At 47.8% G+C, this 13,866-nt stretch overlaps 1 protein-coding gene across 3 annotated transcripts in view; it reads right to left on the reverse strand.

Moving 5' to 3' along the window:
- MAF1 (MAF1 negative regulator of RNA polymerase III) overlaps positions 1 to 13,866 on the reverse strand; it is a 97,826-nt gene that overhangs the window by 15,036 nt on the left and 68,924 nt on the right. For all 3 annotated transcript variants that reach the window (XM_083145058.1, XM_083145057.1, XM_083145059.1), the window contains 2 exons: positions 2,574 to 2,693; positions 822 to 917 (listed from right to left, as the gene is read on the reverse strand). In XM_083145058.1, the coding sequence (XP_083001184.1) occupies positions 822 to 917; positions 2,574 to 2,693 (216 nt within the window). The remainder of the gene's footprint in view (positions 1 to 821; positions 918 to 2,573; positions 2,694 to 13,866) is intronic.

Below are 13,866 nucleotides of genomic sequence, written 5' to 3' on the forward strand. Positions count from 1 at the left end.
TCACAGAGGAGCACAAGGATTGGACAGTAGATGGCTGGAAAAGGGTCATGTGGTCCGATGAATTGCGTTTTCAATTACACCATGCAGATGGCAGGGTACGAATATGGATAAAACGGCACAAAAATATGGACCCCAACTGCATTGCCACAACACTTTAAGCTGGTGGAGGCAATATTATGGTTTGGGGGATGTTTTCTTGGCATTATATGGGTCCTTTGATTCCTGTGGAACAACGTCTGAATGGCCAAGGGTATGTGAGTGTTATAACAGATCAAGTACATCCTGTTATGTTAATGGTGTACCCTGCCGGGCATGGATACTTCCAGCAGGACAATGCTCCCTGTCATAATGATCACCTCTCTGTACAGTGCACTTGTATGTATAAATCTAGAAACTAGGAGTCCAGTTTTGTATATAGCATCATACATTTAACAACCTTTCCCTGAATTCTGGAAGTTGAAATCCCATGTGATGGGCGACATACCAGTAGGGCACCATGCCATTCCAATCCAGCTGCAGTTATTTGGGGGGGGGGGGTTCTGGGTTACTTCTAACTAAAGGAGCAACTCCGCAATTCCAAAATCACACAAATTTCTCAGACTTCACCTGATTTTCTTAGTGGATTACACGTGGAGAAACAGACCATAGCTACAGCAATCTGCGGGATTAGCAGCAATGTCACCTTACTAGAACATAGCCCCCCGATGTGTCAGAGGGATCACAGTACACATATTGGCCAGGGTTACTAATGGCTCATGGGGGTGACCCTTCGGGCTCCGTACGAATGTGTGTCCACAACCTGGAATCAGAGCGTCTCTTACCTGACTCCCCCAATGTGACTGGGCTCATCTTCCATTTCCTCCTCCAGATACATATCCAGCTCAGAACCTACATCAGTACGTTTATAAGTATATCCACTGCAATGTGAACAAACCCACATTAGAAGTATGCAATGAAAGGGATACAGTATCATTCTGAAGCGAGTGAGGGACTAAATAAGGTGGAGGGCAGTAATGGGAAGGGGGCCAAGGGCAGGGAGAGGCCAGAGAATACTGCAGAGGGCAGGAACAGGGAGGGGGCTAGAGAAGGTGGCAAAGGGACAGGGAGGGGCGAGAAAAGGCAGTGGAGGGCAGAGACATGGAGAGGCTAGAGAAGGCAACGGAGGGCAGGGAGGGGCTAGAGAATGCTGCAGAGGGCAGGAACAGGGAGGGACTAGAGAAGGTGGAGGGAAGAGACAGGGAGGGGGTTAGAAAAGCCAGTGGAGGGCAGAGACATGGAGAGGCTAGAGAAGGCGACGGAGGGCAGGGAGGGGCTAGAGAAGGCGGCGGAGGGCAGGAAGGGGCTAAAGAAGGCAGCGGAGGGCAGGGACAGGGAAGGGCTAGTGTAGGCAGCAGAGGGCAGGGAGGGGTTAGAGAAGGCGGTAGAGGGCAGGGACAGGAAATGGTTAGAGAAGGAGGCAGAGGGCAGGAACAGGAAGGGGTTAAAGAATTCTGCATAGAGACAGGAAGGGGCTAGAGAAGACGGCAGAGGGCAGCAAAGGGATAGACAAGGCAGGAACAGGGAGGAACTAGAGAAGGTGGCAGAGGGCAGGAAAAGTGAGGGTGTTATAGAAGGCGGCAGAGGGCAGGGAGGGGCTAGAGAAGGCGGATGGCAGGGACAGGGAGGTGCTAGAGAAGGCGGAGGGCAGGGACAAGGAGGTGCTGGAGAAGGCGGAGGGCAGGGAGGTGCTATAGGAGACTGAGGGCAAGGACAGGGAGGTGCTAGAGAAGGCAGCAGAGCACAGGGGCCATAGAAAGTGGTGGTTGGCAGGGGGTGGATAGACAAGGCGACGGTGGGCAGGGACAGGATGGGCTAGAAGGTGGCAGAGGTCAGGGAGGGACTAGAGAAAGTGCCAGAGGGCAGGGATAGGCTAGAGAATGCAGCAGAGATCAGGAAGGGGTTAGAAAAGGAAGCAGAGGGCATGGACAGAGAGGGTTTTTCGAAGGCGGCAGAAGGCAGGGAGGGACTAGAGAATGCATCAGGTCAAGGAGGGGCTAGAGAAGGCAGCAGAGAGCCGGGTTATAGAAGGTGGCAAATGGAAAGGGAGGGGCTATAGAAGGCAGCAAAAGGCAGTTAGGGGCTAGAGAAGGACGCAGAGGGCTGGGACAGGGATGCAAGAGAAGTCAACAGAGGACAGGGAGGGACGAGAGAAGGCGGCGGAGGGCAGGGAAAGACTAAAGAAGGCGGCAGAAGGAAAAGGAGGGGCTAGAGATGGCGGAGGGCAGGGAGTGGCTAGAGAAGGAGGCAGAGGGGAGGGAAAGGGAGGGGCTAGTGAAGGAGGTGGAGGGCAGGGACAGGGACGGACTAGAGAAGACGGAGGTGGCCAGGGACAGGGAGGGACTAGAGAAGGCGGCAGAGGGCAGGGATGGGCTAGAGAAGGTGGTGGAGGGCAGTAAGTAGGATAAGTTATAAGATCACTGGATATGCGTCTATACTAACTACGATATATGTGCAGGCCGGAGGACTGTGGTTGGTGTAGAAATCATACATCACCCCATATTTGTATAACAAGAGACAAAAGTCCCATAGGTCACCTGATAGAGCGACACGTGAAGAACACAATTCTCTTCAGCTTCTTGTTGTAGAAGAAATAGTTGAAGGACCACAAGTTTCCGTCCTCTCCAAAGGGGTCAGAGTCTAGGTCTGGGTTGTAACTGCAATACGTGAAAAAACTAGAGTTATGGTAGACCTACCTTAGGGTAACTCTTTCTTCGAGGTTCATGGTACCCACAGGGTGACATTGGGGTTGTAGGCGGTTCAGAGGACCGTGGAACCAATCAGTGAAGCTTTCAGGTTTCTCAGGATGCACGGTTCCTCTCCCATATCACCTCCGCCTCCATGCCTAGCTCATCAGTTTGTTAGCCAGCCAATAGCAGGAAGCAGAGAAGGAAGAAATAGACAAGAGCATGCCAGTGCACTTACTCACACATACATAGAGGGAAGGAGGACCTGACTAATGTAGTCAAAGTCACAATTAGTGTATCACAAAGGAATACCTCAGGCTTAATTAAGGGTGGGTGCCCTGTGGGTACCTTGAACCTTGAAGAAAGAGTTAACCTAACAAATTTTCTTCTCTGGGTTCTATGGTCCCACAGGGTGACATTGGGGATGTCCAAAAACAGTACTGAAGGGAGGGTACCCGCCTGAGGTGTCAGAAGACCCAACGACCAAAGGAAGCATCCTGGGAGGTGAACATGTCAAATGCATAGAACTTTGTAAAGATATGAACAGATGACCAAGTTGCAGCCTTGCACAGTTGTTCATCGGACGCTCCGCGGCATGCCATCCATGATGGACCTACCGATCTGGTAGAATGTGCATTTACTGACAATGGTCGAGGGAGATTAGCTTGCTAGTAAGCTTGCAGAATGACCATAAGAATCCAGCGAGCAACAATTTGTTTGCTCACTGGCCAGCGCTTTTTGTGAAAACCATATAGTACAAAGAGGGTGTCTGATTTCCTGATGGAAGCAGTGCGGTCCAGATATATAGTTAGAACTTTAACTGCATCCAAGAAGCATTCAGCCAGGGAGAGAACATCTGAATTAAATGCGGGGACCACTATCTCCTGGTTGATGTGAAACTTGGAGACTACTTTGGGCAGGTGGGGAGCTCTGGTTATTAGCACCGCCCTATCCGGATGGAAAATCAGAAAGGGAGGTCTGCATGAAAGAGCAGACAAATCTGATATACGTCTGGCAGACGCAATTGCGAAAAGAAACACAGTCTTGGCTGTGAGACACTTATATTCTACAGAGCAAAGTGGTTCGAATGGAGGTATGGCCAGAGCCTGTAACACTAGAGACCCATGGTGACGTTGGAGGAACATATGGTGGTTGTGTACGTATGACACCCTGGATGAAAGTACACATATCTGGAAGAGAAACAATCTTTCTTTGAAACCAGATGGACAGAGCAGAAATATGCACCTTAAGCGAGGCTAACCTTAAACCCATTATCTAAACCTCTCTGTAGAAATGCAAGGACTCTAGCAGTTTTGAACACTTTAGTGTTATACTTGCGGGATGCACAAAAGGAGAAATTTGTGTGCCAAACCCGGTAGTAAATTCTTGCCGATGCGGGTTTACGTGCCTTGATCATTGTTTTGATGACCTTTGCAGAAAACCCTTTCTCTTATTATGGCAGTTTCAAGCACCACGCCATCAAAGACAGGCGCTAAAGGTCTGGGTGTAGACAAGGAACCTGACTGAGCAGGTCCTGTGGTAGTGGCAACCTGAACGGCTGCTTTCCTGACAGCTGTTGTAGGTCTACATACCAATGACGTCGAGGCCAGGCTGGGGTTATAAGAATGAGATCCCCACCTTCTTGTTTGAATTTCCAAATTACTCTGGGTATCATAGACACTGGAGGAAAAACATGGAAGATGAAAGTTCCAAGGAACTGTCAGAGCATCCACAAAGCTGGCTTGAGGATCCCTGGGCTGCACTAACATTATGTTGTTTTAAAGGGTGGAAGGCCCCAACGGCTCACCAGGAGGGAGAAGACTTCTTGGTGGAGTGACCACTCCCCCAGATGAACGTCTTGCCGACTTAGAAAGTCCGCTTCCCAGTTTAGAATTCCTGGTATGAACACCGCCAACAGTGCCAGTAGGTGTTGTTCCCCCCAAGTTAGGATTTTGGACAGCTCTCGCATGGCTACTGCGCAGCGGGTGCCCCCCTGATGGTTTATGTATGCCACTGTTGTGGCATCGTCTGACGTGACTTGTACCGGTTTGCCTTGAAGATCCTGTGAGCGAACAAGAAGCGTTGTACACTGCTCGAAGCTCCAGGACATTGACGGACAGGCGTGTTTCCAGCTTGGACCACACGCCTTGCAAGGACCGGGATTCTACTACAGCTACCCAGCCTCGTAGGCTGGCATCGGTAGTGAGGAGAATCCAATCTGTGAATCAGAAAGGACATCCCTGGTTCAGGTGAGGCATTTGTAGCCACCACTGGAGAGATATCCGAACCTCTGGAGTCAGTGCCATAAACGTGGTTCTTATGCTCTGATGTTGTCTGTCCCATTTCTGAAGTATCAGATGTTGCCGGAGGCAGGAGTGAAATTGCACCCACTCGACCATGTTGAATGTTGACACCATTAGACCCAGGATTTGCATTGCCAGATTGATGGATACTCTGGGGCTCTTTAAGAAGAGGCGTATCCTTTGTTGAAGAGATTGACACTTGTCCCCTGGTAGGAACAATCTCTGTGTATGGGAATCTAGACAAGCACCCAGGTACCGCACCTGATGTGACTGAGTGAGGACTTCTCCCAATTGAGGAGCCAACCGTGCTGTTGGAGAACAGCAATCGTTGTTTGTAAATGTGCTAATAGCGCTACCGGTGACTTTGCTACGAGGAGAAAATCGTCCAAGGAGGGAAATACTCTGATCCCCTGAATATGCAGATATGCCACCATTACTGCAATCACCTTGGTAAACACCCGAGGGTCAGTGGCCAAGCCGAATGGAAGGGCCTGGAATTGAAAATGGCAGGACAGAATCGTAAACCGGATAAATCTCTGGTGTGAAGGAAGCATGGGTACATGTAGATATGCATCCCGTACATCCAGGGAGACCATGTAATCCCCCGGTTCTAATGCCAGAACTATTGTCCTCGGGGTTTCCATGCGGAATTTTGGCACACTGACAAATTTGTTGAGTGCCTTCAAATTTAGTATGGGCCTGTCAGTCCCATTTGGTTTTGGTACTAGAAACAGGGTGGAGTAAAGGGATACGGTCATTAGGTCTACACCAACATGGTCGACAAGCATTGGGTCGATACCACTAGGTTGACAGGCAGCAAGGTCGACATGGGTCTAGGTCAACTTGTGTCTAGGTCGATATGTGTCTAGGTCGACACACGCATTAGGTCGACATGATGTTTTTGACTTTTTTGAGCCAACATGTGCAGACAGGCGGTATTTCATGCCCTACCATCCACTAGGGCAGGGCTGGGCAATTGCGGCCCTCCAGATGTTGATGAACTACACATCCCAGGATGCTTTGCATTAGTTTTGCTATGTGGTCATGCTGAAACTGATGCAAGGCATGCTGGGATGTGTAGTTCATGGTGGGAGAATAAAATAGTGTGCCAAGCATAGTGAGGCACCGTGCCCGAAGCATTGCGAGCGAAGTGAGCGATGCGGTGCACTTCAAACTGTGTCCATGTTGACATTCGGGTCAAAAAACAGTGAAAAACCCCATGTCGACATTTTGTCTTTCGACCTTATGTCCTGTCTACCTTGACCCATGTCGAACTAGTGGTGTCGACCTATTTGGTGTAGACCTAACAACCCACACCCGGAGTAAATACCTATCTCTCGCTGGTGTTGAGGTACTGGTATAATGACAGGGAGGACAATATTTGCAATAATTGTTACGCTTTTGGTGGATTGTGAGGGAGGCCTGTACAAAAGAACTTTTGTGGAGGGGTTCTTTTGAACAAGATGGAGTATCCCACAACTTCTCTCACCCAAACATCCGCCGATGTGGTGAGCCACTGTTGTGTGAATTGTAGAAGTCTGCCTCCCACTTTGAGGTCCCCCTGCGGGAGGCCCGCCCCTCATGCTGCAGGTTTATCTGGTTTGACTGGGGGTTGTCTAGTGGCCCAGGCTTGTTTGGGCCTAGACTTGGTTTGCTTGGCAGTGGTTGAGGTGTGAGGAAAGGATTGACCGCTCGCTTTACCTTGGGGACGAAAGGGTGTAGTTTTTGGTCTCTGAAAGAAGGCATGCAGTCTTAGCCGCAGTCAATTTTATGGAGCTCTTCCCCAAACAAAACATCCCCCTTAAAAAGGGTAGCATTTCTAGTGTCTTTTTAGACTCTAGGTCTGCCCTCCAGGGCCGTAGCCACAGGATACGATGTGCCAATACAGAGTTTGCAGAGGTCTTTGCTGCTAGGACTCCAGCATCAGACAATGCCTCCATTATATATATTGTGGCCTGCTTAATATGAGACACGCACAGTCTGGCATCTTCCGATGCATCAATGGGTAATTCGTCTTTCACGACCTGGAGCCACGGCAAAATAGCCTTTGCGGCCCAGGTCGCAGCCACAGTAGGTCTTTGCACCACTCCTGTGAGGGAAAAAATGGCTTTAAGAGAGTGCTCTAAGCGCCTATCCATAGGATCCTTTATAGAAGATCCGGTGGTAACAGGGAGGAGACAGATGGTTTAACCAGTCGTGTAACATGAGAATCTACCGGGGAGGAGCTCCCCACAATTTGCAATCTTCTGGTGGCAAGGGGTACCTGGTTAGAACTCTTAAAAATAGAGGATTTTTTGCTCAAAGCCTCCCATTGGTCACACGCAGTCGTAGGTCTGGCGGTGCTAGGCACCGGGCTCCACCTCGCTGCATACCCCTCTTGACCAGGGTGCCGGCAGAGGGATGGAGCGGCCGTGCTGTTGTCAGTGTGACTGACAGCACAGGCAGCCTAGCAACGGTAAAAAGGTAAGAACTTACCGTTCGAATCCCTTTCTCTGATATTATCCTGGTGACACAGCTTCACATTGGGATGTAGGAGGGTCCGAAGGAGCCAGGCACCGCTTTGAGAGGCAGGCTCCTCCCTTCTGAATCCCAGGGTCCTCAGTTCAACTTCCAAAGCACACTAGGATACATTAACTCAGTACAACGCCTGAACATATTACATGTACAATTAATTTAACCCATGACCATTCATGAAAACGGCAATACTAACCGAGCGTAAGGGAGGGATCGCTGTGTCACCAGGATAATACCAGAGAAAGGGATTCTAACAGTAAGTTCTTACAAAAATCCCTTTTTCTCTTTCAATTATCCTGGTGACACAGCTCAACATTAGGATGTTCAAGAGCCGGTCCTTTTCGAGGGTACGCTCAGGTTTGCAGTTCTCATCACTGCTCGCACGAATAATGCGTGCTCCGACGCGAACTCATGGAACCGGTGAAAGTGTGAACAGATGACCAAGTGGCAGCCCTGCATACTTGCTCAGCCGTAGCCCCATGGTGCACCTCTCAAGAGGCAGGTATGTATGAGCATTAGTCCTGGAAGGCACTGGCCTACCAACTTTAGTATAGGCCAAAGCAATTACCGACCTCAACCACCTAGCAATGGTCGGTTTTGAAGCAGATAAGCATTTCTTGTGTACATCATACAACATATGGATCACAGAATAATAGAATAATAATTTATTGTCACTACAACATTAACAAATGTAAAGTGAAATTCACAAGGAGGAAAAGAAGAGAAGGAAATACTCATATTCAACATTCATATATCACAATTCAAACACGAAATAACAGATGGGAAAAAACTGTTCCGCAACCGGCTAGTGCGGCAACTCAAGCACCTGTAATGTTTCCCAGAGGGCAACAGGGAGAAAAAAGAGAATAGCAGGGATGACTAGGGTCTAGAATGATTTTTTTTAGCCTTCGCTTTCCCCCTTCTTAAAAAAATGTCTGCCATCCTAGGCAAAGGTTGGTCAATGACCTTTTCAGCAGCCCTAACAATCCTATCTAGGGATCTACGATCAGAGCACTTTGAATTTCCATACCATACCGCAATGGCATAAGTCAACAGACTCTTGATTACGCAGCAGTAAAAGTTCATAAGCAAAGGCCTAGATAGGCCAGCTGCCCGTAATCTTCGCAGAACAAAAAAGGCGTTGCTGAGCCTTTCCAACTGCCATTGTGGTATGTGTAGACCAGGACAGATCTTCCGAGAACGTAATACCCAAACATTTAGTATTTGTAACCCTCTCCACCTCTTCACAGTTTAAAATCAATGGATTAATAGTCGACCTTCTTGATCTTCTAAAGTCAATAACCACCTCCTTGGTCTTTTTACCATTTAGGAGAAGGTTATTAACCTCACCCCATTCAATTAATTTCTGCACCTCTAACCTATAGCTGTCAAACCAACCACTGTAGTATCGTCAGCAAATTTGACAATGAGGTTTTGAGAAACAATCTGAGGTGTACAAAGAGTACAAAAAAGGACTCAGAACACACCCTTGAGGGACACCTATGTTTAGGACAAGTTCTGACAAAGAAGTGAAACCCACCCTAACTGACTGAGGACGGTTCATCAGAAAGTCCAACAGCCAGTCACATATGGGAGGATTGTAACCTATCTCCCGAAGCTTCGCGATCAATACCGCAGGCACGACAGTATTAAAAGCGGAGCTATAGTCCACAAATAATAATCTGACATAGGACTCCTTAGTTTCCAAATGACAGAGAATCTTATGAAGGACAGCAAGAGCAGCATCCTCGGTGGATCGATTTGACCTATAGGCAAACTGATAACGGTCAAATTCCACCGGGATTACATCCTTTAGGTCAGTGGTTCCCAACCCTGGTCCTCAAGTACCCCCAACAGTGCATGTTTTCCAGTTCAACCGGCAGGTGCACTCATTATTCAGGCACATTTTAAAAGATCCACAGGTGGAGCTAATTATAGCTCTTGTGATTCTGTGTGGAGACCTGCAAAACATGCACTGTTGGGGGTACTTGAGGACCAGGGTTGGGAACCACTGCTTTAGGTGATACAAGACCACTCTCTCAAAACACTTCATAACTAATGAAGTGAGGGCAATCGGGCGGAAGTCGTTCAAACAAGATACTCCCGCCGATTTAGGGACAGGAATAATTGTAGTGACTTTAAAACATCGTGGAACACCACAATACACTAGTGATGAATTAAAGATCTTTGTAAAAATTCCTAATTGGTCAGCACAGGCACGCAAGACCCTGCCTGGGATACCGTCTGGGCCTGGGGCTTTCCTAACTTTAGTTTGCCTTAGGCACAACCTGACTTCCGATTCTGTTAATTCCAACGGGAAATCTGACCGATTAAGGTTTTTAACTGCAGGGATCAGATTCTCCTCCTCAAACCTGGCATAAAATTGATTAAACTCGTTCGCAGAAGGCCCATTAGATTTACAAGAACCAGGATTAGAACCGCTGCGGTTTGTAATATGTTTAATCCCCTGCCACATTGCTCTAGCATCCCCAGATTCTTTAAAGTGGCCCTCTATTTTTGCCAAATAGGCCTTTTTAGCTGGCCGGATGCCCCTCCTCAAATTAGAATGGGCAACTATATATGCTGCCGTGTCTTAAGATCAAGAGATAGGGCATTTAAATCTAAACAGGGAACGAACCGCACTGTTCATCCATGGCTTCTCATTAGGAAATAAACATTCTCTTTTCCCTAGTAACACCCTCTATACAAAATTTGAGGTACATCAACACCATGGAAGCCAATGAGTCTACATCAATGTTGGAACCACGGATTGCCTCCTCAACAAATAGGTCCCAATTTGTGCATTCCAGACAACCCTGCAGACTCAACAAAGCCCCCTCAGGCGAGACCGTAACATTCTTAATAATTGGCCTAGACTTCTTAAGCACTGATAGATATTTTGGGACTAGGAATAATGAAGAGTGATCCGACTGCCCAATATGAGGACACAAAACAGTCTTGTAAGTCTCTGATGTTTGTATACACATGGTCCAAGATGTTGTTACCACGCGTCGGGACGTTCACATTTTGAACAAATTTGGGGAGCACCAACTTTAAATTAGCCTGATTAAAGTCACCGGCAACAATAAAGGCACACTCCGGATGAGCAGACAGTAGTTTGGAAATAACATAGAACAAGGAATCCAGTGCTATGGAAACATTGGCCTGGGGTGGGATATATACTGCGGCTACAAAGACCACAGAGAACTCCTGAGGCAGGTAGAATGGTCTACACCACAGGTCTTCAACCTGTGGCCCTCCAGATGTTGTGAAACTACATGTCCCAGCATGCCCTGACAGTTTTGGCATGCTCATTTAGGAAATAATGTGGCAATGCATGTTGGAACATGTAGTTTCACAACATCTGGAGGGCCACAGGTTGAAGACCCATGGTCTACACCTTAACACGATGAAATACAACACCAATAACAAATCTGTTTTACGGATATCCTTTACTCTGTCCAAAGCGCAAACATCCAAATTTTTTAATTTGTCCCTCTTCCCAGTCCCCTACAGGGGGGTTGAACACTGGAAGAACAATCTCTTGGTTCAAGTGAAATGCAGAAACCACCTTAGATAAAAACGTAGGCACTGTTCGAAGCACAGCCCTATCATCATGATTGGGGCCGATGTATTAAGCCTTAACAAGAGATAAATGCAAGTGTGATCAGGAGAGATAAATGTCCAGCCAATCACATCCCAACTGTCATGTTACAGGCTGTGTTTGAAAAAAAGTCAGTAAGGAGCTGATTGGCTGGACGTTTATCTTTCCTTATCACACTTGAATTTATCTCTTGTTAAGGCTTAATACATCTGCCCCAATGCTCCTAACTCAGAAACACGCAGACCTTAACGGTTCAAAAGGAGATTCTTGTACTGCCAGCACCAAGGACAAATCCCATGGTGCTACAGGCTGTTTGTAAGGAGGTTTCAATCTCGTAACCCCCTGCAGAACGGTCTGCACCTCTGGAATTAAGGCCACTCTTTTCTGGAAGAAAATAGATAAGGCTGAAACCTGAACCTTCAAAGATTGAAGACTCAATCCAGGTGAAAAACCATCCTGTAAAAAAATCACGCAACCTTGACATCTTAAAACTAGAAGTGTGAGATCTCTGATGCTCATACCACCAAATGTATGTTTTCCAAACTCTATAATAGTTGGTATTTATCACAGCGTCTGACAACCCCTTCTTCAAGATGGCGGTTTCAATAGCCAGGCCGTCAAAGTTAGTTGAACTAGGTCCTGGTGAAAAAACGGGCCCTGCCTTAAAAGATCTGGCCGCAGAGGAAGACGCCACAACGCTATCGTCAAACTCTGAATGTTGGAGTACTAAGATCTCCTTGGCCAATCCGGTGCTACAATTATGACACCAATCCCCTGAGATTTGACCTTCTTCAGTACCCGGGCAATCATAGGGAAAGGAGGGAAGACGTAAGCTAACTTTACTGTCCAAGGCACCGTCATTGCATCCACTGCCCAAGCTAGTGGATCCCTGGTCCTGGAAAAGAACCTGGGTACTTGATGATTGAATCTGGACGCCATCAAGTCCACTATCGGAAGGCCCCAAAGCACCACAATCTCCTGGAACACCTGAGGATGTAATACCCATTCCCCTTCCAGAAGCTCTTCCCTGCTCAGGAAATCCGCTTCCACATTTTTGACTCCTGGAATGAACACTGCAGACAGGGCCAGAACATTGCTTTCTGCCCATAGAAGAATCTGAGACACTTCCAGCTTTGCCATCTTGCTGCGTGTGCCCCCTTGATGGTTCAAATATGCCATAGCCGTGGCATTGTCTGACTGAATTCGGATAGGCAGACCCTTTATCCTTTCCTCCACCTGAGAATGTCTTCCAGACCGCCCGTAGTTCCAAAACATTTATTGGGAGAACTGACTCTTCCCTGGGCCATAGGCCTTGAAGTCTCAAATCCATCACTACAGCTTCCCAGCCCCTGAGACTGACATTGGTGGTAACCACCAGCCATTTCCAAGTATGAAGGGACCGGCCCCACTGGAGAGAGTCCACATCCATCCACCACCGCAAAGATGGGTTTCTCTGTCTTCATGGATTTGGGATTCCCCGACCAACATGCCAATATGTTCCATTGAAAGGCTCGAGAATGGAATCTGTTGTATTGAAGCGTCTCGAATGTCGATACCCTCTTGCCTCAAAAGGACGGTTCTGGTAACTCCAACACAGTCGAAACCAGTTGATAAATGTCCCTGGACTGTGACTCTGTAAGGAACACTCGATGTAAGGGGGGGTCCAATATGACTCCCAGGAACTGAAGTCTCTGGGTGGGGCACAGGTGAATCTTTTGAAAATTTGGCACCCAGCCGTGATTCTGCAAAAATCGAATAGCCTCTGCCAAGTCCTGTTGCATCTTTTCTGCAGACTGCGCTTTGAACAAAAGATCGTCCAAATAAGGAATAACCACTATTCCTTTTAGTCTGAGAACTGCCGCCATTCTGACAATCTTTGTAAACACTCTCGGGGCCGTTGCCAGCCCAAAGGGTAACGCCTGAAACTGAAGGTGTAAGTCCCCTATTGCAAAACGCAGCAAAGACTGATGCTCTGCACAAATAGGCACGTGTAAATATGCATCTTGAATATCCATAGATGCTAGGAACTCCACTTGGTCCAGGCTCAGCAGACCCAACCTCAAGGATTCCATTCTGAAATGATCTACCCATAGGTGGAGATTTAATGACTTCAGATTTAGAATTGGTCTGAATGACCCATCTGGCTTGGGCACTAAGAAAAGAATGGAGTAGAACCCCTTCTTTCTTTCATCCCACAGTACCGGGACTACCACGCCTTTCTCTTGAAGAGAGACTGAGCTGCCCCCAAAAGGGATGCTCTGAGGCGTGTCTCTCTGGGCAATAGTGTAGGTAAAAACCTTCTTGGTGGAACCCCCTTCAGGTTTATCCTGTAACCATGAGACAGGACCCAATAATGTCCAAGTGTCCTGGTACTGCAGGAGGCGACCCCCACTCTGAGGACAGACAGGGGAGTCTCCTGGTTGCCATGCTGAGGGCTTCTCCTCACTCTTGGCGCCCTGTTTCTTATTGAAGGCACCAAAGCAGGATTTTTGGGGTCTTTCCTTTTACAACCTGAAACTTCCCTCTACTGGACTGACCCTTAAAGGACGCACCTCCTCTAGAGGAGGGACGAAAGGACGAACGAAAAGCAGAGAATCTAGCATTTTGTTTAGCGGCTGGTGTAGGTAGAAATGTACTTTTCCCACCTGTAGCCTGTTTAATGGTGGCTTCCAATTCTGATCCAAATAGTAAATCCCCTTTAAAAGCCAAAGCTTCTAAAGAC

This window comes from Crinia signifera, chromosome 5 (assembly GCF_055691185.1).
Source record: "Crinia signifera chromosome 5, ASM5569118v1, whole genome shotgun sequence".
Lineage (NCBI taxonomy): Eukaryota > Metazoa > Chordata > Amphibia > Anura > Myobatrachidae > Crinia > Crinia signifera.